Consider the following 27,013-nt stretch of genomic DNA (forward strand, 5'->3'; position numbering starts at 1 on the left):
TATGGCAACCCACTGCAGCAGGGAACTGCAGCCCAGCTCCAGGTCGAGCTGTTGTTCAGCATCTTAGCTGTGGAGGGCAGTGTCACTGGCCCTCATATATGGGATCAGAACCGGGGCCCTCTGGCATCCCAAGCCAGCTCTTAACCAACGCGCCACTTGGCCGGCCCATATATTCAACATTTTAGAACATGCTATTTTTCATGAATCATCCTAGCACTAGAGCCAGTATCGTATACAACTAAAAACCACAAGCAAGAGTGATCATTAGGATCCAGGACTTAAAAGACTGAAATGTAAAAAAGTATTTATATACCAACTGACATTATTCTAGGTAAGATTAAATTTACAGCATTCCCATTGCTTGGTGTAGTAGTGGGTTGAATATGTCCAGCCCACCAAATTCATGTCAACCTGGAACCTCAGGATGTGACCTTACTTGGAATCAGGGTCTTTGCAGGTGTAATCACTTAAGATGAGGTCCTATGGTAGTAGAGTGGGCCCCTACATCCAGTGAGTGGTATCTATAAAAGACGGCACACAGAGACACAGAGGGAAGAAGCCATGTGACAACGGAGGCAGAGATTGGAGTGCAGCAGCTACACGTCAAGGAATGCCCATTCGCAGGGAGCCACCAGGAGCTAGGAAGAGTCAAGGAAGGGTTCTTCCCTAGAGCCATTTAGGGAGAGCATGGCCCTGCTGACACCTTGACTTCAGACTCCTAGCCACCAGAACTGGGAGAGAATACATTTCTGTTGTTTGAAGCCAGCCAGTGTGTGGCACTTGGTTATGGCAGCCTTAGGGGACTGACACACCTTGCCAATCAGTACACTGATATGGCGAGTCTTTTAGGATCTGCTGCTGGCCAGGCCACTGGGCTCCTCCTCCAGAGCTACACAAGCCCATGCTGGGGCAGTGGCTATTGTGATCGGCCAAACCACAACCATACATAGACAATGGAGCTGAGATGCAAGAAACATTACAGGGTAGATCATGTCAAATCAACAAACAGCCAAGGTCAACTAAAGGGGCGTACGCATAGATGAAGCTGCTGGTACTTTGTTCTACGAAAATGAAAATTCTGGAATCATACTGGCATTGATTCCATAGAATTATGTACAAGGTTAGCTTTGCTTCATTTATTTCTTCTAGTTACCCAGCAGCTTTGAAATTTTCACTGTGCTGTAATCAATCAGAAAAACGAAAATTGAAACTTGCAAACATGATTTCCTTTGGTAAAAAAAAATATTGATCGCATACCATTTTTCTGATGCAGTAGTATGATATGCACTATTTGAACTGCCATGATCTATTGTTCTATCAAAGGACCTTTTTTTCCTTTGAAACCTTAAGAGATTGTTTTTTTGGCATAATTATCCTGCTCCTCAAGGTTTTGAGATATAAGTTTTCTGTAATAAACAATGCACTCTTTTACTTTTAAAAATTAGGTATGCATGTCTGTGATTTTTCTTTGAAGCTCTTTAGAAAGGATTCTTACAGTGCTTTGTATGAACTAAATAAACTTAGGGGAAAAAGAAGAGTACAATTCACATTTGGAAACCAGTGTCAGCTGATCATTAATTCATAACCCTCTTTATGTTTGAAAGATTATCTGGATAATCTCTAGGAGCTCTCAATGACAGCCCATCATGTGGGAGAACAAATAGTCCAACATAGTTTTGACATGCCACAGCTTACTGCATGTCACATCTTTGGGCCTCTCATGCAAGTTCTGAAAAAACTGGTAGTCTGTGTGGAGATGCAGAACTTGTCAGAGAAGTGTTGGTAGCAGGGACATTTCAGGATTTTCGATTCCTCACACTAACTTACCTTAGAATTTTACACAACTGAGCACTTAGCTGCCTCTAATACTTCACCATCAGATTCAATTTTCTACTCGTGCTTAATGGCGACAGCACAATTCTGATGTGCGCTCATTCTGTGTGTGTGTGTGTGTGTGTGTGTGTGTGTGTGTGTGTGTGTAAAATAACTCTACGCTCCTTAGCCAGTTGTCTCATTGTACCTAATAAAATTCAAGAATATTTCTTTAATTAAGAGAGCCTTTCCTGTCCTGATTGTTTACACAGATTGATGACATTTTTTTCATGCTGCTGTTAAGTTGCCTCCTCATGTATTGTTGAATAAGCTGAAGAAATATTTATCTCATTTATAAGGCAACATGGCATAGTTGTAGCATTCCTCTAATTCCAATTATTTCATTTGGGATTTGCGCATTCTTGTACTAATCATGTATAAATCAAAAATAATGATTTTCTTTTATATTTTAGTTTGATTCCAAGAACTCCAAAAAACTGCCTTTACTCACCAATGAGTATTTATCGTGTCTCCTTGGCGGTTAGTGCTGTTTTCCAATCAATTTTCAACTCTGATTTTATCTTTATATATTTTATATAATACTTTTATGTGGGTATATTCCATTTTTGTAATTATGTTTTGGGTAAAAAGTGATAATTTTTCAACAGGTTCACCACAAAATCAGCATTCACACTCCAACTATAGTAATTTTAAATGCAATACTTCTGTTTTTGAGACTCCTCTCCCCTCTCTGATTGGAAATTTTTAATGTTGTACATAATTCTCTATAACTAAATTTTAGTAGGTAAAATAATTAGTGTTTTAGTAGGTAAAGTAATTAAAATAAATAGAATATTGCTCTCATTTTCAATAAATTCAATTAGATGGTTTGAAAGTACAACTTGAAAGCATGTTATTTTTCATCTACTTAGATGACAAATTCCTGTATACTGAACATTAACGATAAAATACTTGTGTCACCTATTGTTTACCGAAATAGGTAAACTCAACATTTTTGTGAAAAATAACACCAACTTGTTTTGCTATTACTCAAGTCATCATAGTTTCTGAAAAAGGACCAGCAAATGTTCATGTTTGAACCACCAAACAGTGAAGAAGTGTAAGAACTGTATGTACCTAGCGGAACAGAGCTATTTTGTGTAGATGAGACCCCACCTAGCTGGGTAAGAGTGGTGCTCTAGAAATGTCATCAGTTGAGTGACACTAAAGGGATTTTCTTTATTTTCCATCTTGATGAGAATTTTTTAAAAAACACTTTTGCAGAAAAAATAGCCCAACGCCCTTTCAGAGATGACTTATGTAACAAAGTATTTTGCAAGTTCTCTCATGTTCCTGACAATTTTACCTTCTTTGCTGGTTCCTCCCAGTCCTGCTGAGTTAATACGATCCAAGTCTAGCTTTTCAGCCTGTTCCTTCCACTACTCCACTCCATGAATTGTATACTTAGTTCTCTCAAGAAGCCATACTCTTTCTCAACTCCACCCCTTTGCACAGTCAGTTCTCTCTGCCTAGTGTGCCTCTCTTCACTTGACAAATCTCAACTTATGTCTTAAGACCCAGCTCAGAGGATACCATGTTTGTGAACCCAAGGCAAGGAGAGTTTCTGCCTCCTCCAAGCACCTACAATGCTTTGCTCGCTGTCTGTGGTGGTTCTGTGATTTACTTTCCCTATAAGTCTGCTGCCCTCACCAGCCAGTGAAATCCACACGGGGAAGAAGCATGTTTTTATTTCTAATATCAACAGAATGGAGGTTCGGTATATATAGAGTAAGACCTTGGATTGTGAGTAACATGGTTTGTAAGTGTTCTGAAAGACGAGCAAACATTTCTAATACATTTTAACTGGGTAAACAAGCGATGTCTTGCAATATGAGCAGTTAGTTTCTGGAACGAATTATGCTCACAAACCAAGGTATTACTGTACACAATAATGAAGTAGCAATGAATAGTAACTACCGTATTTTCCCATGTATAAGACGCACCCCTTTTCGAAAAATTTGAGGTCTAAAAACTGGTTGCGCCTTATACAGTGGTTGTAGATTTTTTTTACCTGCATTTCCTGCAAGTGATGAGGAGTTGTATGAATTTTATGAATAAAACTTGAGTTCAATAACTTTATGTAATACATTTTTTTCAAATTTTGGGCCCCAAAATTGGTGCGTCTTATACATGGGGAAATGCGGTATATGTGGCTTAGGGAATGCTGAGCTGGAAGTCTGATCTTCACATTCAGTAGCCCCTGGGGAGAGAGGAGGAAGGAGAAGGAAAGGACATGTACCAAGATTAGTAGGGCATTTTTAGATGATCCCTTACCAGTTGACCTGTGCAAATGCTAGCCATCAATATGTACAACTATCAGAACGCTCTCCCAATTCTTAATGTATTCTAATTTTAGTTGAATCCATAATAAAATATCCTTGGAATAAAATGTGCTGAAAAAAACCCTATTTTTACGAACCCATCATAAAGTTGCTCAGCTCTCCTTAAAATGCAAGCCATCTTAAATGAAAGCCATCTTACCTTATGGTTCCGAGTAGATTTTATGTGATAATTTCCTGACATTTTATTTTAACAACGTGCTGTTAAAGAGGCACTGACAAGGATACCGGATGCTCACAGTATAAATTCAGTTTGACTTTTGACTAGCTCTGCCCTTGCGTTGAATGTTTCTAACCTACAAGAGTGTCATTTCCTCTTTTCTGGAAGACAAGTACTGCGTGCACCCCACCGGGCACCCAGGAGCACACCTAACCCGGCAGGGGCTGGGACACAGCAGAAGGCCACCAGGTCAGGATGTTTTGAGTTGACTTAAGGGACGGCACTGATGGGAAAACCGACTGGAAATGTGTTTACATTTTTTTTATCTGAATCTTTAAAAAGCATAAATTAAGAATCTCAAAATCAACATCAGATGTTGCACAATGACTTCAATGGACAAATAACCTCTTAAAACAAAATATTTTGAAATCCAGTTCCTCCTTCACTCACCTGCTGCTACTGTGGTTCAAGGGGCCCGGGCTTCCACTGTGACGGTTCCTAAAAACCAAAAGCAACCTGGAGAAAAATGCTTTGGTCCTCCTGGTGTCCCCAGCAGTACTAAAGACACAGCCAACTGCTAATGTGAACAGGTAGGTTGAGAAGAAACATAGGTTTCAGTATCAGTATCATGTTAACTCCCCTTGGTTAGGAAACAATCAATTTGGAATATTCATTCATGGATTTAAAATCCAAACAAGGCCATGCTATTATCTATGAAGGATAATTAATAAAAAAAAATTTCCCAGTGATTAAGTCACATTTTCCTAGCCTTACCTTAGAGATGTTCTCTACATTCCACAGGTACTGGATTTACAATTATTAAATGAATGAGAGTTTTATAACCAGTTTCCTCTTTATTCTCATTGAAAGATAAAAGACTGGAAGTCTTTTCTTTTCCAAGCAATGTCTATCCCTGCCCTCTTTCCCTTCAAAGTCTTTTACTGAAGGCAAGGCCCATGAATTAAGTCTGGAAACTTGATGTTCATGTATGTGACACAGGATCACTATCATGGGTTCCCGAGCCTCTCTAACACATCATGCTAGTTGTTCAGTTTTAAACAGGGAGATCCGAACTAGCTCAAAGTTACTGGAACATTCAGATAAGGAGGCAAAAGCAGGAAGGTCCAGGTTCCTGGGGGCCATTGAAACTATGAATATGGGCCCAAATATGACATTTCTGAACGTGGGTCAAATTCAGAGATACAAGCAGCAGAATAATGTGTGCTAAATCTAACCATTCACCCTTTCATCCAGCATTGCTGAAACAAGGCACCACTGCTATCCCTCATCCTAAGAAAGCCAATATGAGGGCTTATAGAAAGGGTGCCATCTACTCTATGAAGTCCTGTTTGCAAGCTGCAGACTGTTATGGGCTTAGTTTAATGATTACATTTAATTTCATCTAGGCCTTCATTAGGAGTCAGGGGTGGTTTAATTTAATTAAAATAAACTTTCAATAAGCACATATACTAGATACCAGACCATCCATCCATCCATCCATCCAAATGTTTGGAGAGCACTAATCATGCACTAAATAGTGTGTTGGGCAGTGGGGATACAAGAGTGACACAATCCCTACTCTGACAACTGAGCCATGTCAGCTAATTCACTGGTCCATTTTACTTAGAGCTAATTTTAAATCTCCAGTCTACTTCCCCCCCTTCTTCCATCAGATGACCTCAGTTCTTGGTTTACTGAGTTCAGTATGAAGTATCATCTTCTCTACTCCGTACCTCCAAATATTTCCATGTAGATAATCATCTTTTCTCCTCTTGTTTTAAAGAGAAAAAGTCCCTGTAAGACGAACTCTTTCCCACAATGCTACTGATTCTATCCTTTCTTGTGTTCTTCAGACTCTCTGCCTCCAAGTTTTCTTTTTCTTTCTTCCATCTTTAATCTTTATCTCTTTATACAGGTTTTCCGACTGTGTAGAAATATAAAGGTCTACCCCTATCTGAATTCACTTCTCCCTTTCCTAATTTTCCCAAATATTGCTGGGAGAACCCTATCCTTGCCACCAATACTTTAATTTCCCCCCCAATCTGGTTTCTCACCCACCAAGTTACTAAAGCTTTTCTATAACCAGTAATGGTCCCCTCATCCTTTAACCCAATGGCCTCTTCTGTTTTGTTGCTCTTTAATAATCTCTTTGAATTTATCAACTGACACTGTTTCTTACCATCCTTTAAAACACTCTCTTTCTTTGATTTTCATGAAGCTACACTGCATTGTATGTATTTTACCCCTCTGGTTTCTCCTGTTTTGTCCCTATTGGTTCCTGGTGTCTATTCTTACTCTCTAAATGGAGTCCTACCCCATAACAGCAGTTTTTAACTATTTTCTGGAATGATAGGTAATGTTCACTCAAAAGATAGCCTCCTTTATTCCCCTGCTTTTGTTCCCCACTTGGGTCAAAGAATTGCTTGTTGGATTGATCAGCTCCAAGGACTGTGACAGGGCCATGTTTGTTTCCAGAAGAATCTTGCCCTTTCTGTCATCCCTATAAGCCTGCCTTAGAGCCAGGCCTGGCCCCTTAGACTCTCTCTCCCCTCATTCAGGAGCTCAAGCTGACCTCTTGAACCCTCTATCTCAGGCAGCTGGTAATTCACATCCCAACAGTTGGGTGTGGGTTTAGATCAAGAGTCTTGGGCATAATCAAGTTTACTAGAGCTATACATTGGGGTACCAGCCTCATTGAGTTGATAATAAAATAGTATTTTAATTCTCATATTCCTTTGGAATCTCCTAGAAAAGGAAACCTGAGATTTAAAGGAGAATTGGTACGCTCCTGGACCTCAGGCTACCATGTCATCTTTTTTTCTCCTTTTCACTTAATTATATTAAAAAGTCAAATAATACATGCTTCTTGTGACAAGTCAAATAATATAGAGATATATAAAGAAGGAGGTTTAAAAAATCTTTCCTTCTTCATATTACACCCAACTAAATCAATGAACATTAAGACTCTGGAGTGTATACACACACCCCTTTATCAAAAAATATGAAAAAAATGTACATATGTAGGATACATTTTTACACAAAATTGCAATCATATAATACATGCCTCTGACCTTGCTGTTTAATCCCACTTCACAATATGCCATGGTCAATATATGGAGATGTAACAAATTGTTTTTAATATCTTAATACCCATAATATTAGGACCCTTTCTCCCTCATGCATATACTTTTACAATAATCTTTCTACTGGTATCCTTGCCTCCATTCTCTTCCTCTTGAGAATCATAGAACCCAGGGATATTAAAAGTCACTAAGTCAAACAGCAACATTTCTGATGAAAAAAGTGATGCCTCGAGAGATGAACTGACTTGCCCAAGAATGCTAACTTAATGGGAGTTATAGTCATTCATTCATTCATTCATTCATTAAACAAATAATTATGAGCATGTATTATACGGCCCTCGAATTGTGGATCTTAAGTCCATGGAGAGATGTGCAAATAACAGGTACACAAATAACCATGATAAATACAGAATATGATTAGTGCCATGACAGGAAAACAGGGTGGAATAACTGAGTAATGGTGGGGAGGGGTGACCCAGCAAGAAGAGAGAGGAGACCAGTGCTCCTGGTGTGCAGTGAGCATGGGGAGAAGAGCAGCCAGAAATGAGGTTGGAAAAGCAAACAGGGCAGGTCATGTAAGGCCTAGCGGGCTATGGCAAGGAGCTTGGACTAGGAATTGACTCAAGGATTTTAAGTCAGGAGTGACACAATCAGATTTACCTTTACAAGGGTTACTCTGGCCTCTAGATCAAGGAAGCACAGAAGGCAGTCAGGAACGGAAGTAGGGAATTCAATGCAGGGGCAGACACAATGATGGCGGCTCTGATTAGGGTATGTGTAGACAGATATGGGCGGATGGACAAATGTATGGAAAGGGTTTTTGGTGAGGCTTGCTGATGAATGGGCGTGTGGCTGAGTAAAAGGGTGGTACTGAGGATGAATCCTAAGTATTAGTTGGTGAATCTGGTTCCTGGGGCCATTTTCTGTTGTGTTTTGCATGAGTTAAGTTTAAGATGCTTCCTAGTCTTCTACATGGGGATGCTAACTGGGTGGATGGATAAACACGTGATGCACAGAGGAAAGCTGGAGTTGTGCTTTGGAAATTATCAGCATATTCGTGGTATTTAGAGCCACGGAACTGCACGAGCTCACTCATGGAGTGCGGTAGAGAATTCAGGACATAGCTTAGGAGCTCACCAACACACAGAGGTCAGGGATGGGGATCAGACTAACAAGATGCAGCCAGTGAGATAGGGGTGAAATCAGGAGCGTGTGGTGTCCTGGAAGCCAACACATTCAAAAAGCGTTTTAGGAAGAAGGGTGGAAGTCAACTTGTCAAATGCTAATGATTGATTAAGTAATATGATTACTAAATATTGACCACTCACTGACTTTGGCAAGATTATTTGGTGAAAATTATTAAAGATGTTGGCAAGAACTATTAGAGCAGAGAGGCAGGACTAGAAACCAGCTTGTAACAGGCTGTTTTGGAGATTGGTAATAGAGAGAGTGAATACTGGACAATTTTTAAGTAAGTTTTACCATGGAAGGGAACAGAGAAGGGTAGCAGCAATTAAAGGGAGTTGTAGGGTCATGAAATGGTTTTTTTTTTTTTAGGTGGGAAATATCAGAACATTTTGTATGGTGATATGAATTATCCAGAGAGAGAGACATATATGATGCAGGAGATGAGAGACAGAATATAAAGGAGGAGGAAATTGCAAAGAGATTGGGAATATTTGCAATGGAGCGATTATGATGACTGACCATGAAGAGTGGAGTGATGGATCATGGGAAAGAAGTCAGGTTGATAGATCAGGGGACATCATAGGGTTAGAGTGTGAGTACTTGACTAAGTGACCTGCAGGTCAGTAGGTGGGTTTAGAGAGTGGGACACAAAAGGTGACATTTGTGAAGGAATGCAATGGTAAGTGAAGCCATGTGCACCACTCAGGACTTTTGACTATAAGCAACAAATTGACCTTGGCTAACTAAAGCAGAAAGGACTGGATACCAGAAACAACCCCGCTAGGATGCTGCCACTGTCACTGGATACCACCGACACCCTAAATCTCATCTTCTGTGACTTCCTCTTTTAGCCTCCCTAGTACAAGACTCAAAGGCCCTCTACCCGAGGGCAGAGAAATGAAGGAACCCCTCCTCCGGCTCCCACAGTGGCAGAAGGGGTCCTGCCTCCCACGAAAGCTCACGCAGAGGGGCTCCTTTAAAACTAAGAAGTCCAGACACAAAATGGCAGTAAAAAAAAAATTGTTTTTTTTAAAGGATAAAAGGCAAATAAATAAATAAATAAATAAGTGTCATTTTTAAAAAAACATCACAGTAGTTTGTGAGGAACTGAACTGAGGTCAAGGACATGATGGAGATGAGATGTCACCATCTTGAGAGGCACTGCTCTAGGTAAGACAGACAAGGGTGAAGGACAAGAGCAGAACCCCCACTCCTGGAGCTTACCTCCTGGTGGGGAACTGGGTCCCTTAGCTCTTTGCAATGCGTGGCTCCGGCTGCAATGTCAAAGCCAACAGGGCAATAATGTGATCTCACTCTCCTCTGCTCCAATCTCTCTTGCTCGCTAATCCCTGAAATTCTCGAGAAGGACTGAAAATCTTTTCTCGACAATACATAGTCAAGGGCTTAAGATGCTAAGTACTTGGTTGAAGTAAAAATAACTAAACTCGTTTATACAAAAGTGTATCACACAATAACAATCACAATGACAGCAATAAATATATACTGAGCACTCTGCTGAGTCGGGCCCTTTTCTTCACAGTCCTTGTTTAACTGTCACAACAAACCTATAAATAGGCACTATTACTCGTCCTGTTTTACAGATAAGATGACAAGAGACGTTAAGTAACTTTGGTCAGAGGTGGAAGAGTGAGGAAGTCTGGCTCTAATAATGAATGACTTGGTATCACAGGCTTTCTCTCTTTTCTTCTTTTTTTTTAAGTCAGGGAGTGGATCTGAGAGCAGATAAACACTGTAGGAAAAACAAGTCACCAACTACAGAAAGGGGTCGGCTATCCTGAAAGGGGCTAAATAAATGCTGAGCACAGTAAGTCCTCACTTAACGTCGTTCATAGGTTCTGCGCCTTTACGTGAAATGACAACTAACGAGATCAATTTTACCACAGGCTAATTGATATAAACAAGATTTGAGTTCCTAGGACTTGTCATCAACATTATAATGAAATGACACTGGACAAAGTGACATTATTCCGGGCCCTGCTGTATGTGCATAAAGCTTAGTAGGGATAATTAGGAATTGTCAACATTGCTTTGCTTGATTTATGTCTGGAGGAGATTTTGTTTGTTTTTCTTAGTCTAGGAGAACGACTTATTGTTCTCAATACCAGGCTATCTTAAGAGAGAAAAAAAGAACAGGAAGATTTTGAGGGTAAAGTCCTAGAATGACAAGATGGGAGTGTAGACAGCACCAGCTTGGAGCAGAGGAAGTGATAAAGGTGGCTCTACTGGAGAACCTCAAAAAAGTACAAAACCTGAGTGTTTCTATCCACGCCACCCTGTTATGAGCTGGCCAGAACCCAGTAGGGGCTTTTGCAGCTTCCTAGGTCAGTATGTGACATTTGACAGCAGAAGCTATACATTCATCCCTCAGCTCATCCTGCAAAGACCCCAACCAAAGCCTGCTTTAGCGGAGCTTCAAGTTAGATGGCCTCTAGCTACCTTAAAACACAGCCATATGCTGCTGTTCCCGGGTATTACAGGTCTCAGTATGCAAGGCTCCTCCCCGATCCCAGAGGAGACCAAATGACATGCCATGGCTTGCTGTTGCTTCCTATCCACATTTTAAAATAACAGAATAAAAAGGAAAAAAAAAATCCAGCCACAATTGGCTCCAGTTGGTGTGAATAATGAGATGTGGTTGTCAGATTCCTGGAGCGCCGCCAGCATGGTCATTAGCTGGCCAGATACTAGCCCCACTTATAGAGAGAATAAGGAATACAATGTTAAATGAAGTTAATTTTAAGGAGACTTTACATTTGGCATTAGGGTGTGGGAAGGAACGATCTAGAAATTAAAACCCTCCTTATGTTAAGTGCTCTCCTGAAGAAATGGGCTAGATCGGAATGAGACGGCGCTTCCTCAATTTTGAAAAGCAAGCCTTGCCCAATTAAAATCTGGTTCCTTTTTTGAAGTCTATGATGGAAGAATCCTAGCTTTGACAAGTTGGCAGTAATCCTTGTGATCTATTTTACTAGGAGTTTATATATATATATATATATATATATATATATATATATATATATATATATATGTCTCAAAACTGGATAGCAGACCCTGCCTGTGATCATTAGATAGACTGGACCAAGTGCCCCAAGCCTTTGATGCCCCTGACATATTATTTTCTGGATGGTGTCCAGCAACCCAATGCAGAATAGCTCTCTCTCTACTGTATCCAGATGGCAAATGGAAGAGATCAAATTCAACAGTTTCAGGGCTAACCTTAGTGGATGTGAAAGGCTGGCTTCTCTACTAGCTTTTCAGGGATCTACAATACAAAAAAAAAAAAAAGGCCTTTGAACAAAGAGACAAATAATTGGCTTTTTTTTTTTTCTCTGTCTCTCTCTCTTCAAAACTAAACCATGGATGGGGTAATCTGGTTCAAATCCATCTTCTGGTTGAAAAGGACAGCCAAATATCTGATCAGTTCTAATCACAGACACGCTCATGACACTTTCTGTGAAGATCGGATGGGTGCTGCTCTTAACATTCTGGACAGCTTTTTTTTCCCCCCTTCGGGCAAATATTTTCAATCTTCCTCTATTTCCTCCAAAACTTTAATAAAAAAAAATATATATAGTAATGCCTTGGTTTGCGAGCATAATTCGTTTTGGAAACAAACTACTCATATTGCAAGACATTGCTCGTTTACCACGTTAAAATGTATTAGAAATGTTTGCTTGTCTTGCGGAACACTCGCAAACCACGTTACTTGCAATCCAAGGTTTTACTGTATATGTATTCCTACATGTTTAAGCAGCAGCATCTCATAGGAAGATTCTCACAACCCTCCACTAAAGGCTGAATTTCAGAATTAGCTAGCATGAGCCTTATACATTTGTGTTACTGTATAAGCGTACACGAGAACCTCACAATGAAGACATCTGTACAGGAAGGAGTAAGGTAGGAAGGTGTATCTCACTCTCCAGACAAGAGGTTTCACTTATTGAAGTGCCAGAAATACCTCATTATAAAACAAGTTCACACGCAAGTCCCACGTGTAGATCGTAAGACAAGCTTTATAACGAGCTAGGGGAACCGGAGGTACCAGTGAGGAGAGCTCCATATTGGAAAGAAGGGAACAAGTTTCCCTTCTGTGAGTTAGCCCACCAAACAGAGACAGGGCAATGTAAAGTAGGAGTTCTTAACCTGGGTGGACGAACTCGTGAAATTGTACACAACATTTTGAGAATTTATGTACATATTTTACTAGGTAGAAGGTCCACGTTTTAATCAAAAGAAATAGCGGCCCCCCCAAAGTATCAGAACTCTGAGGACAAGGCTTAATAGAAACAAGATGAGGTACATTAACATATCTGAGGGAAGAATATGCCCCCTGGATGGGTAGAAGCTTAGAACAGGAAGCTCAGGGGAAACCTTGGCCTTGGCTTTAAAGAGCTGTCCAAGGGAAAGGGTGCTGTGACACAGGCAAGAAATCTGATGCCCGAGGACGAGGTCCCATATGGAGATGGAGCTTTGGGTTATCAGAACTTGATTACACTAGCCAAGGAGGTGATTCAGTGAACACCCCTTGCTCTGATTCCACGCCCATCCAGCTCCCTTATCTAATCATTTGGCTCCCCAGGTAAATTTGCCTGCCAGCAGACACTGACCACCGGTGGAGAAAAATATCTGGTACTCCTGATCACTCTGTCTCCATAAATGATAAGCGGTGTGCATGTGTCCATGTGTGTATGTGTGTGCACAGATGCTAAGAACTATTTTCCACGCTTGGCTTCCAGGATGTCACCTTCTTCTACTTTTTTTTTTTTTTTTTAATTTTTATTGAGGAACAGCCATGGTCACTGGTTACACATTGCTTTCATGCTACAATGGCATAGTTGTCTCTTTTTAAGGAGGGCGCAGCTCACAGTGGCCCATGTGGGGATCGAACTGGCAACCTTGGTGTTATCAGCATGACGCTCTAAACAACTGAGCTAACTGGTCACCCCAGTCCCCTACTTTTTCTTCCATCGATCTGGCTACTGCTATGTTGGCTGGTTCTTCTTATCATCCCAATCTCTTACTGTTGGAATGTTCACAGGCTCAGTAGTTGGACCTTCTCTCTTCTCCTTCTAAAAACACTGTCTAGGGCCGCCGAGTGACTCAGTTGGTTAACAGCTCGCTCAAGAGTGTGTGAGCTCTGAGCAATGGGGTCACCAGTTTGATTCCCAGCCCGAGCTGAGCTTCCAACAGCTGCCAACAGGTGGTAGGATGGCTCAGCTAAAAACAAACAAACAAACAAACAAAAAACACTGCCTCGATGATCACACTCGATCTGTTTAAGCACAGTCTATACCGAGGACTCACAAATTTATGTCTCTTTCTAGACCTCTCTCTTGAGCTTTGGTCTTGTATGTCTGACTACCTGACATCTCCACTTAGATGTTCCCTAGTCGTCTGAACTCCACTTGTCTAACACTCAACTCCTGAGCTTCCCCTCAAAGTCCTACTCCTTTTGCAGCCTTGACCGTCTCAGTAAGTGGCTAATTCGTTTTTCTGGTTGCTCTGGCCAAAAACTTGGGAATCAATGTTGACTTTTTTCTTCTTTTCATCCTACAGCTAATCAACTTTTTAAAAATCTTATATAAAGCCCCAGAAGGGAATTATACCCATCAGGCTTTGGGGTTCCTAGATTTCCCATCCCATTCCCAGCGAAATGATCACAGCCATCTCTATCTCTCTCTCCCAATCTCAGAGTTGATCTGTCTCTCCGAGAGTTCACTCGTTTGCGCTAGACTGCAGTTGCTCCATTTCTTTCCATCTCTTTCCTGTATCTTCAACCTCTCCATCTTTACTGGCTCCTATAATCATGCTCAAGTCTCTTCTATCTGAAAAGACCCGACCCCCCAAAAATTTGAACGGTCAGGCCATTCTTTATAGCTCCCTTCACCCTCTCGGGCACTTCCTTCTCATTCAGGCTCCTCAAAAGCACAAGCCTCCCACTTCCTCACCTCGCTTCTCACTGTAACCGATAACATGTCTAAGTTGTTGTTGCTAATGTCATTAGTGATCTGCCAATTATAAACGCTAATGGGTAATTTTTCATCTTTATCATTATACTGTACCACTGTCTTGCTCTTCGTTTCTTCCTTCTCAGAAATTCTCTAGCCCCTGGGAACCCTTAGATCCATACTCTGATAGTCTTCTGCCACCTCTGTCTCTTTTTTGGATTCTTCAACTCCAGTCTCTCTGCCAGAAATTGAGCCTACAGAGGATTAAAAAAAAAAAAACCTATATTTTTAAAAATTATTTTTTCCTACTTTACAGGCTTTTCTTGATGTTCTCACAACTTTAGGTGGTATTCAGTGGACAGTAATCCCACCAGCGGTCATGGCTTTGTTACTGTTTTTAGAAGAAACATTTCTCTCTCCCCATCCCTTCTCATGTGGGCCAAATGGAAGCTGGATGACCTTATCTACCCCATGGTTAGTCTAAAGGTGGACATTTGGCTTTTTACAAGAAGACAGGTGTCATGGAAGCCTGACCAACAAGTCTGCTATTGAGACAGAAAAATAAGATGAGAGGATAAGCTGTGTCTCCATTTGAGTCATAGATATGTTAATATATTCCCAATCAAAATTAAGGACACATGGTCTGCTGGAGAATTTCTGTTCCATTTTAGAATGTGAAGAACAATGTGGGAGATGTCATGTGGATGCTGAAACGTTGGAATTTCCAAGACATTTTTAAAGATTTATGGGTACAACGGATCCTCGGTTTAACAAGATGTCTGGCCACTGTAGTCAAAGACTTATCAGGAATATGGTACAATCAAAACCTCTTCTAACAGAGAGCGCATTCTGTGACAGTGCTGTGATTATGCTTGGTTGATTTCAGGTTTTATTAAACACGGAAACGATAAGCTGGTAAGCAAGTATAACAATAAAAGTTTCCTTGACCAACAACTAGAATGCCACCAGACACTTTAAAAGAAGACAATATAAGTTCTTTGTAATGTAGACATAAATTTTGCTTAAGTCACACTACTCTCTACTGTTATCATGGTGCAAAGAAAAACGCAATAGCATTAGGTTAAAAGCTTACAAATGGCCTCAGTGTAACAGAGCAGTGAGATTCAGGGCTTTTTTTGTATCTACGCAGGACAGACCAAGATCTATAGAGCAAAGGTGCTAGGCATGGTTTGACAGGTTGCTTTAAAGGGACCTAAAACAAACAATTAAGAACAAATTAAGAACGAATAAGCTCATGATACAATAAATGAGCTTTTTATTTCCTTCATGAGTTGAAGGAAGAATGCTCTTGATTATAACAGCAAAAACATGTCAGCGGTTGTATAGATACTACGGCACATTCAGCGAACCAGACAGCCACTTGAAGCAAAATTAATCTCAAAATAAAATCTTCTCATCTTACTTCTGTCTACAGAGGTAACAAGCTTTAGTACTATATACAAAGGTAGAAAACCCCAGTATAATTAGCTACACCTGTGAAAAATAAAATTAGTGCTAGAGTGGTGATAAGTCATTTCTAGCAACAACTTGGAAATTCACAGCCTGCTTGGACAATCATTAAAATAAAATTGGTATGATCTCCCAATCGCTTATAAACATCTGGACACTGAGGGCAATAATCAGATCGCTTATTAACTGCAGCAAACACTGAGCATCTTCTGTGATTAAGTTCAGAAAAATATACACACAATGTACAGTTTGAATTCAATACGCTAAATGCCAATGGTAGGTGCTTTCTCTTATCTCGCTGGTTTTATTTTTCACTGAATTCATTCACTCAATAATCACTAAATCGGTTGATTTATTGAAGGTACGTATAACACATAGCTCTTTCTGATACAGGAATTCATAGGCCCATAATTTAAGCAACAACTCCTTTTCTCACACACATAGCATCATAGCCAAGGTGCAGCAGGAAGTCTTTCCTGTCCATCTTTCCCAACCGCAAGTAGCTTCCAGGGACATCCTCCCAGTGAGGTCAGCTTGCTGAGTGGCCGCCTAAGGCTGCACGTGTGGAACAAGGTATTTACTATAAGCTGTTTCCCGCTGGAGTGTTCACAAAGGGTCCAAATTTATTTTAAAAAAGAGCATATTATCCATCTGTCCTAAAGCAAACGCCTATAGAGACAGAATATATGGAGAGATGTGTTCATTTCAATAAGAAAGGTACAAAGTCCTATAAAATTTCAAAATGCGAGCAATCATTTCCGGCTTCGGAACAAAGTTTTATGGAACCTACATAGGAGTTTTTGGTATTGTTGTTTTTTGGGTTTTTTTTGGTCTCATTTCTACTGTTGTTTGTCTCACAAAGAATGGTGGAATACAGGTAAGAATGGGAAGAAAGCCCTTTCCAAGAGATAGTGGCTTTTACAAAGAATAGGTCTGAACAAACTTGGAAATTGAATGAACTCCGGGGCAAAGAATCCATGTAAGGTAGCAATGCCCTAGAGAGGGTTTTGGACCTGGACTGGGAGAAGTCTTGAATGTGGGGCTATCAGGAGTGTAAAGTTTATGAAAAGCCCCCAGAAGTTTCTGAGCAAGAGAACAACATAAGTAGAGTGCTGCTTTTGGGAGATTAATCTGATCAGACTAATTTGGGGAGGATGGGGACAGAGGGGCAGGATAATGTGGCGATAGGGTGAATCAAAGGATTATTAACACTGATAAGGGTAGAGGAGAGAAAGGTAGCTGAGCAGAATTATATGTTATTGAAGAAATTATCATCATCAGGCATGGAAGACCTACTGGGTGCTGCGGATTGGCCAAGGGACTTTATATATAAAGCAGGATCTCAAATCCGCATAAAATTCCTATAATATATTATTATTAATACCTTGCAGATGAGGAAACTGAGGTTTCGTGAAGGCAAATAACTTGTGTGGCATCACACAGTTAGTATGTGGTAGAGCCAGGCCTGATCCCCAAAGCCACACCCCTTCTGCTTTATCACACGTCCTCTCAGGGAAGAGCCTGTCAACTTTAAAATGACAAGTAAATGTTTGTGTGACCGTTTATCCTCTAGACACTTGCTTCTCGAGGTTACTGAATTTCACAGCTTGGTGGGATGGAAGTGGCTGGAAAGCTGCCAGCTATTCGAGAAGCCAAAGTTGCCTGTAGAGAAAGAAGGATTTTCCTTCACAAGCAAGATGGCCAGGTAACTAGTACCCACAGAGGGCCAACCTGGCTCTCTCCCCAGAATGGGCGAGGGCTCCACATCAGCTGGTCCTTAATATGTCCCCTGGGACTCCACCTTTATCCTGCACACGTACCCCCCAGCCCAAGTGATCTCTCCTCTCTTCCAGCAAGTTTATGAACTGGCTGCTTAGACCGTTCTCCCCATGGGAGGACCGGAATCCAAACCGGGGATTTGCGCAAACAGCTCCATTTCCCTTCGCCACTACAGTCTCCTGCTTCCCCAAAGGGGTCCAGCGTTAACACAGTGAGTCCAGCATGCAGCTGAATGGATAAAGTAGAAGGGCCCAGGCCAAGTCTCTGTTCACGGGAAGCAGCCCATTGTCTGGCGTATAAAATGAACTCTGTTCAATTGCTGATTGGAAAGCTTCAATGGCATCCTGATTAATGCACTAATTCACTCACTTGAATTCAATTAGTGAGGGACAGACGCTTTTAAGAACTCCTTGGAACGAGAATCCTTTAGAATCCAATTCTTGCTTATCCTTTGGAGAAGTGGCCCACAACACTCATTACTTTCATCTCTCCCATCTTCCCACTTTGTGCCTAGGCTACTTTTGAAGAAAGTCCTCAGCCATAAATCCCAATTAGGCCCTAGATAGTGGTCCCCTGGCCATCCATCAGCTGCAGCAGTCACCACCTACCCCCTGCTTGCAGGGCTGTGCCCAGGGTGACCTTTCAGCTTTAGCCTGTGTATCAACAGCACTTCCTACATGCACCTGGGGACTCATGTGTTAAAAGCCCTGATTTTACACAGGGTAATCCTAGTGGCAGTAGCTAAATAGAGACATGGAGATAAATTTACAAGACAGCTTTGCTCCTTTCCCATAATTCATCGAGCCAAACAGGACTGTAGGAACAGCAACAACACAGGATGATTTATAATTTCTACTCCGCATGTCACCATGGCAAGATACATAAGTGGCTTTCGTGGAACAGGTTTAAAAGTTGCAAAGCAGTTATCAGTATATTATCATGGATAAATTTATTTCGGAATTTAATGTCACTTGATTACAGTCAGTGTACGGAGTTTGGAATCAGGCTACCTCGGTGTGCCTCGTGGCTCTAACACTTACTTGCAAGCTATATGACCTTGGGTGAGTGATTTAACCTCTCAGTACTCATCATCTATGAAATGGGGCTAATAGTAGCACTCACCTCATTGGGTTGTGAGGATTAAATGAGCTAATGTATGTCAAGTGCTTAAAACCATGCTTACTACATGGTAAGCCCTCAATAGATGTGTGCTAGCATCACCTCTCCCATCATCAGAATATTTAGTAATAATTGAAGTTATCACAGTCTATCACACCAGGGCCTCCACATAAATTAAATATTCAACTAATTTTAGTACAAATAAGAAAATAACATTCACTGAACTAAAACTATAAAGAATACTGATATTTAATTATTTAGAGTCACCATCATTACAAAACTGTTTTAAAAAAAATGGGAAGACAATGTACATTTAATCAGTGAGTAAAAATTTTAGATGGCTATGTACTGAAGTACTCAAGATTAAATAAGAATATGTGAAGCATTTTGGAAACTACAAAGTGATATATCAGAACAGGGTATTATTAGTGAAAAATAATAGATTCCATTTGAAAATGTTTTACAAGGTGAGATTTGTTATTTTATTTGATGCTTTCAAATACCTTGATGAAAAAAAATCTATAACTATTGTCCAAACGGCCTAGGATAAGAAGCAACCAAGGTCATTCATTCAGGGTCCCATCCACGTGGGGTTGCCTGGCACTGTCGTGAGTCACAGCCAGAACACCAGGACAGGGATGCAAAGGAGAAACTGACATCCCTACACGTTGGTTGGTGTCCTGGCCTGGAGGGCAACAGATGGAGAAGTGGAAGTTGTGAGAATCTCCATGGTTATCACGATCTATCATACGGGGTCCGAGGTGGCTTTCATGGAGGACATTCAAAAGTTGCTAAGCAGTTATCAAGGGTCTGGTTAGAAATGGGGTGGCCAGCCTCTGCTTTGTAAGAGACAAACAGGCAGTCAAAAGGATGGTTCCTTAGCCGACCAGAAGTAAGTTCAATAGGTGCAAGGAAGATAGCGCACCAAGAAAAGAAAAAGTTATTTTTGGTGAATTTTTATAAATGATTAGAGGACCAACAGGACTCAGATGATGGGGTAGATATGACCTTGCTCTGCTCAGTACGCAGGGAAGTTAAGAAAAAGTGTTACGCCTCCCACTGGGAATAAAAGATCAGGTATTGCTACGAAATGATATATAGAGCAAACTGTGAATGCCTGAGCAGAGTTAAATGAAGTCAAGCTGGAGTCTGTGGGTCACCTCTATGCCCATAAATTATCTCTGTGCATCCCGTGTCTCACCCTGGCTGAGCTCCTTCCACCCTGAGGGAGTCCATTTCCCCTGCGGAAATTCAGGAAGAAGCCATAGGCCTCCTGTTACAGCCTCGAGAAGAGAAATTCCTGAGCCCTGAGCGGTGGTGGTAGAATAGAATCCAGAGCAGGGCTGGAGGGAGTGCTCTTTGTGAGACAGCTAGAGGCCAGCTTAGCAGTGACTAACTGACAGTGAATCTAGAATAACCTTTGTGTGCAGAGATCAGCACGTTAAGGAGAATTAAGCTGGGTTTGGAGAGAAAGAAGGAAGGCAGGGAAACAGACGGCTGTTCATCTTAAGTACCTGTGTAGCTGAAGATAAATAGGATCTACTTTGCATTTCATTGATAAAATACATATCTGTCAAAGCAAAGACTCCCAAACTACTCGTTTACAAGGCAGCTCCTTAAACATAATCCATGCATCACAGGGTCCTGAGCCAACAAACTCACTTGCATATTTAAGGAAGCTGAAAGTCGTTTTCAGACGTCATCATAAGGAATCCAGGATTGTGTGACATCATCTCAGCAGCCCCTGGTTATGCGTGGAGAGAGGGCAGTGGCGGCCAGGGAGGTCAAACAAGCAGGGCGGAAGCTAGTCCTCTGCTCCTTAAGCCAGAAAAGCCCTGCTCTTTATCCAACAGGGGTTCATATTCGATTTTAGTTGATAAGAGACCACTACTGGTCAAGTGGGAAAAGCACAGACGAGGCTGAGTTTGCACCCTGGCACGGCCAATTCCTAGCTCTGTGACTCGAGAAGTGACCTTAGCTCTCGGTCCCTTAGTTTCCTCTTTTGTAAAATGGGTAGAATAATATCTCCAGGACTGATGTGAGAAATAAATAATATAGGTACGTATAGCACATAGCAGGCACTGGCTAAATGTTAGTTCCTTTTCTGAAAGACATAGGGATATGTATGTATTGTATATAAGCTTAATACACGCATAAATATATAATTGTGTAAGCCTCTGCAGACAGTTCTGTAACCAGCAGCCGTGCAACACACATACTGAGAAAGGACCTGGGGTCAGCGGCCTTACTCACTTCAGCATTTCCTGGCTGTGGCTGCCATAATAGTTGCCAGCATAAATCCTCAGCATTTATCTACTATTCCTCCTCTATGTTTTCAGCAATATCATCAGTGGTTTTCATTAGCTACTCAAAGATATTTTTTTTAAATTTAAGGACAATTGGGCCGGCCGAGTGGCGCGATGGTTAAGAGCTGGCTTGGGACGCCAGAGGGCCCCGGTTCGGATCCCACATAAGAGGGCCAGTGACACTGCCCTCTACAGCTAAGATGCTGAACAACAGCTCAACCTGGAGCTGGGCTGCCTTGAGTTGCCGGCAACAGGGTAGGCTGCAGCCCCTGCGGCAGTGGGTTGCCATTGGCTACTGTGTGTAGCCAGCAGCCAGCGTGAGTGGCCAGTAGCCGCAGTGAGCGGCCGTCCAGAAGCCAGCGACTGATCTGCCTCGCCTGGGAAAAGCGCAATGATGGTGCCAACTTGGGCCAGTGAAGCAATGTCCTCCACAACTAGACTGAATAACAAAAGGACAGCAACTTGTCTGTTCCCATCCCCCCAATTCCCCAATAAAAAAAAATTTTTAAAAAATCTTTAAACAAAAAACAAAAAAAACCCCAAAACATTAAAAAAAAAATTTAAGGACAATTATTTCTTATTAGCTAAGTCAGTTTGCAAGGAAAACCAACCTAAAAAGCATTTTAAGCAAATGGACTCATAGACTGAGCTTAAAAGGAGCTTTAGATTTAGAAAAATACATCATTTAAAAATAAATGTAGGGCCGGCCAGGTGGCTCAGTTGGTTAGAGTGTGAGCTCTGAGCAACAAGTTTACCGGTTTGATTCCTACATGGGATGGTGGGCTGCACGCGACCCACCCCCAACTAAGATTGAACACAGCACCTTGAGCTGAGCAGCTGCGAGCTGCTGACGGGAGGCCGGATGGCTCAGTTGGTTAGAGTGTGTGCTCTTAACAACAAGGTTGCCAGTTCGATTCCTGCATGGGAAGGTGGGCTGTGCCCTACACACGCACACACACACACACACACACACACACACGCACGCGCGCGCGCAATTAGGTTGAAAGCGGTGATGACTTGGAGCTAAGCTTGCGCCCTCTACAACTAAGATTGAAGGACTGCAACTTGACTTGGAGCTGATGGGTCCTGGGAAAAACACAGTGCTCCCCTTCCCCAATTTCCCAACACTGTTCCCCTTCTCAATTCCCCAATAAAATCTTTGAAAAAAAAATAATAAAAATAAATGTATGTTTAATGCAAAATAGTAACAATAATCGAAGGGGCTTCACAGTGGATCCACACAACAACCTTACTTATCACTCAAGGAAAGGAGAGAGATGAAGTAACCTTATCAAACTGATGGTTACAATCTAGCAAAATACCCAGATGGCTACAGCAGCTCCTGATAACTCTCCAGGCTGATTAGGTCATGTTGCACGTTGGATGGAAAATACATGGCAGAGGAAAAATGTACAGAAAAGTGACTGGGAACAAATAGTACCCCATTTTAATGTCATTAAGATCACAGAAACCTACAGTAACAAATACAAATTGCAAAATATGAAACGAAATCCCACTAGTAAATTTTAGCATCCTAACTCCACAATTATTTAGTTTTGTGCCATTAGGCAAGTTCCTCGTGATTTAAAATAAGGTGCTAAGACCTGCCCTTGAGCCTTATTATGAATAATATCTCTTCTGAGGTATTCTTGCCAAAATTCACAACCCAGTCTAATCATGAGAAACAATCAGACAAACCGAAACTGAGAGACAGTCTACAAAATAATTGACTGATTCTTTTCAAAAGTGCCAAGGTCGTGAAAGACCGAGGCAGTGCTATAGATTGAAGGAGAGATGAAAACCAAATGGCATCCTGGATTTGATCCTGGCCCAGGAAGGGACTAGTGGAAAACCCGGTCAAATCTGAACTAGGTCCGTAGCTAGTATTGTACCAAGTTAATCTCTTGGCTTTGATCATTGGATTATGATTATGTAAGAGGAAGCTTGGTGAAAGGTATACAGGAATACTCTGTACAAATTTTGCAACTTTGTAAATGTAAAATTATTTTTAAAAAAGTTAAAAGAGAGCAATTTTTTAAAAGCCTTGTTGTAAGAACTAAACACAAGATCAACACTGTAATACATTGCCTATTTTGGGGCAGGTATGATTCTTTCCTCTAATGGCTACACTTAGTGGCCATTCACAGTAAGAACAGCGGGTTAATACTGGCCAGCCCAGGTTGGGACAACTCAAAATGAAGTGTGTTGTTCAAGTGCGATAAAATGGGGACGTTGTATACTTCCACTGAGTGATTATAAACCTTGTCGCAGAACGCTACTAACCATCCATATTTCACCCTTTGCAAAATAAAACCATAAATTAGTGTTTCAAAAAGAATGGGTTCTGTGTTTGACTAATGATGACAGGCTTTTATTTACCTAATGCCATCAGCATTTAAACATAACCTGTCAGATCTTCATTCTGACTCCGGGGCTACCCTCATCTTGTCAGGCTTCAACAGTTTTCTGTCAGGCAACACCTGGCAAAATAAACCGCTTTCATGTAAATTGTAGGCATCTCAAAATGAGTACTGCTTGATACAGTTATTTCTGTTTTCTCCCTATTTTTTTTAAATTTTAAACTTGGGTCTACATTTAGCCTTTACAAGCCTCCCTCTGAGATAACTAAAGGTGGTCAATGCCAAGTTTATTACCCAAGATTTTGCATTTTTAAGAAAACATCAAAACAACCTAGGAATCACAGTACACTAGCAGTCACAATTTCCAACAGGGAGCTTTGGGTCCTCCACTTTTGCTTCTCACCTCAGGGAGTAACTTCGTAGACAAAACTAATAACGAGCAACTTGGCTATGCCTTAGTTTGAGATAGAATCAATAGAATCATTCATATGATAAATCTACATTTCTTTCTATTACACTATACTCTTGCAAAATAATTTTTGTTTTCTACAAAGGTTATGAGATATCATAAAAATGTCTAATGCATCTGGTTTAAGAATCCAATTCTTCCTTCACATATTTCTGCATCTGTTCACAAAATCTCTTTGACTTCAAAGGAAGCTTTTCAAGAGAAAAAGAAGATACAGGAAAAGTGGCCATAAATTTTTAGTAGTCCTTTTCTAAGGCCATTTTAATAATAGCACTGTGGGACAAGTATCTCAGAGGCCTAAAATATCACAGATGATATTAATGACTGGGCATTTATACAGAGATTTACGCTTTAAAACTTTATTCTAGGCCTAAAAGTGATGTATCTTCAATTTAGAACATGTGAAAAATATGGAAAGCTTAAAGAAGAAAACTTAAGTCATTTTTTAATCTACTATTTTAGAAGACCAAAGCAAAACAAAAAAAAGTTAAGAATGGTTGTTTCCTTCCAGTCTTTCTTCTGTGCATGTATTTATGTAAATATTTATTTACAAATATAATATTGAGTTACACTATTAATGCAATTTTGTATCTTTTCTCAGTTGGTCTTTCAAAAGACGGCATGAGTCCTTCAAACTATCATTTCTAATGGCTGAAAATTGTATGTAGATTTATACATTAAAAAGATGTTCTCACTTAAATTTAATTCCTATTCTACTCAAAGCTAAATCAAAGGTTTTGAAACACTAATCTGTTCTGGAAACACCTTCTTCTACATCTTGAAACACTCTAGATTAACAGTTGATTCACTTTAACATAACCCTATTCATAAATACCACTGAAACAAGAGTAGAGGTTTAAGAATTTTTTTCCTTAGCATTTATAATGATTTAGTCCCCTTAATCTCTCTGGGCAATGGTTAGTGGGCTCTAGTTTGTTTGTGGTTTTTTTTTTTTTCTCTTTGAGTCTTCATTTCTCATGACATCCTCAACTCTTGAGTTTGGAATGAGAGGAAGTTGGGTCTAAGGCTTAGTAACTTTGGTACCATAGGTTTTAATATGCTACTATTAGCTATAAATATAGTAATCAACCAATTCTGGTTCTGCAGAATCAAACCCTCAAATTTCCAAGGGAGAAGTACTTGATGGATTTATCTAATTTTGAATCAATTCTTACCTAATGTTGCATGTCTGCAATTGAAAAGAACATTTAAATAGCTGTTTTGTTGACAAAGAGCTTTGCAGTAGAATATCCTTTATCCTTACAAGAATCTTTTGAGGCTTCTATCCATGAAGAAAACTTAAGTAGAGAAAGTGATTGATGGGATGATTAGAAAAGCAAGTTGGGCTTAAATCTTGGTTTTCATAATCACTCTCACTGCTGTGCTGTACTTTGGCTTCTTAATCATGGAGCCACAGATTTTCCAAAGCTTGAAGGAACACGAATGTGTCCATCAGTCCAACCCTTCCTCCACCCATGTTGCTAAAGAGAATAAACCACGTGAGATCAAGTGACTTGTCATGTCACACAGCTAGCAAGTGGCTGACAAACCCTTGACCTCTGTTTTCCTAACTTCCAGTCTAGTGCTCTTTCCAATCACCAGTTACCGTTCAAAATCCTCACACCTACGCATTACAACCATGAATGTACAAGGATGCCAAGAAATCACCTCATAATCACAGAATCTCAAGTTTCTCCCTAGTTCCTGGAGGGCATCTCCCAGAAGACGTATGGCAAAGTGCCTACCAATGAGATTGCACTTGGAAGGCGTTGAGTCAATGAGTGAAGTAAATGTCTGAATAAGGGAAAGGGGGAATATATATAAACATATATATTTTTTTCTTTTGATAGGGCGCTAAAATTCCAAACACTGACAAGTTGAAGGCCGTGTCATGCTCTCAGCATGATAGAGCAATGGTAACAGCGGTGCTAGCGGGCGCAGGCCAGGACGATGCGCTTGGGTAGCTTGCTGTATGTAATTCCTTCCCGGAGCCTGCTAGATTTACTCTGGGTCAACGAGGAGGAACCAAAGTGAAAGACGCACTGACACTTCCTCAAGTACCGCACTGCCCGAGGGAGGACATCAAGAGGCTGCACAAACTTAAACCTCTCAACTCCAAACAAGACGTCTCTCATTGTTTCGCTGGCACCCCAGGCTCGCAGCACGGGAAGGGACAGGGACACAGCTAACAAGACCGTAAGACTGCGGGCAGTACTAATGGGCAGACGGCGGTGCGCTCCTCCCACAGGGACGCGTGACGTCATCACGCACCTTTGCAACGTCGCCACGCTCTATAGTAACAGGACAGTCTTAAGCGAGTCAGCTTTAGGAGAGGAACAGCTGGGTGCTCTCCGGAGAAAACGGGAAGAGCGAAGCAAATGCAGGGAGGGAGGGGGGACGGGAAGGACGTAGCGGGATGAAAACCGGCAAGAGAAGGGTCCGCTTTGGTTACCTGGGGAGCGGGAACAGCTTCGGGTCCTGTATGAAGTGCCCGGATGAATCTCCAGCACCCACGCGCCTTCCGCATTGAGCATAGCGCCATCTTGAGAAGGGCGGAGCCTTCCTGTCTTGAGTGACATCTGCTCAGAGAGCCGATCCCAGATTCGCTGCTCTTTAGCTTGCTGCGCCTGCGCCCATGCTCTCGGGCGCCGGCCGCTGTGCAGCTGCGTGGGGCGAGTCCGGTCTTTGCAGAGCAGGTGGGGACAGGAACGGGGTGGGGCTTGACTTTAGTGTTTCCCCTGGACCTTGTCTTTGCTCAGGCTTCCTAGAAGAAGAGGCTCCTTCGGGGATATTAGTAGCGGCGTTTTAGACCGGTGAAGTGAATTGCCTTTCGGATCCTAGCCATCCAGAGTCAGCTTTTAAGAAGTTTCTCTACGAATGGGGACTTCCCAGTCCTTTT

At 41.3% G+C, this 27,013-nt stretch overlaps 1 protein-coding gene across 5 annotated transcripts in view; it reads right to left on the reverse strand.

Annotated features, from left to right (window-relative positions):
* WARS2 (tryptophanyl tRNA synthetase 2, mitochondrial) overlaps positions 1-26,736 on the reverse strand; it is a 94,552-nt gene extending 67,816 nt beyond the window's left edge. For all 5 annotated transcript variants that reach the window (XM_019655814.1, XM_019655813.1, XM_019655815.1 and 2 more), the window contains exon 1: positions 26,567-26,736. In XM_019655814.1, coding sequence (XP_019511359.1) covers positions 26,567-26,656 — 90 coding nt within the window. In that variant the 5' untranslated portion in view covers positions 26,657-26,736. The remainder of the gene's footprint in view (positions 1-26,566) is intronic.
* Positions 26,737-27,013: the final 277 nt, after the last annotated feature.

Source organism: Hipposideros armiger, unplaced genomic scaffold, assembly GCF_001890085.2.
Source record: "Hipposideros armiger isolate ML-2016 unplaced genomic scaffold, ASM189008v1 scaffold_247, whole genome shotgun sequence".
NCBI classification, from domain to species: Eukaryota; Metazoa; Chordata; class Mammalia; order Chiroptera; family Hipposideridae; genus Hipposideros; species Hipposideros armiger.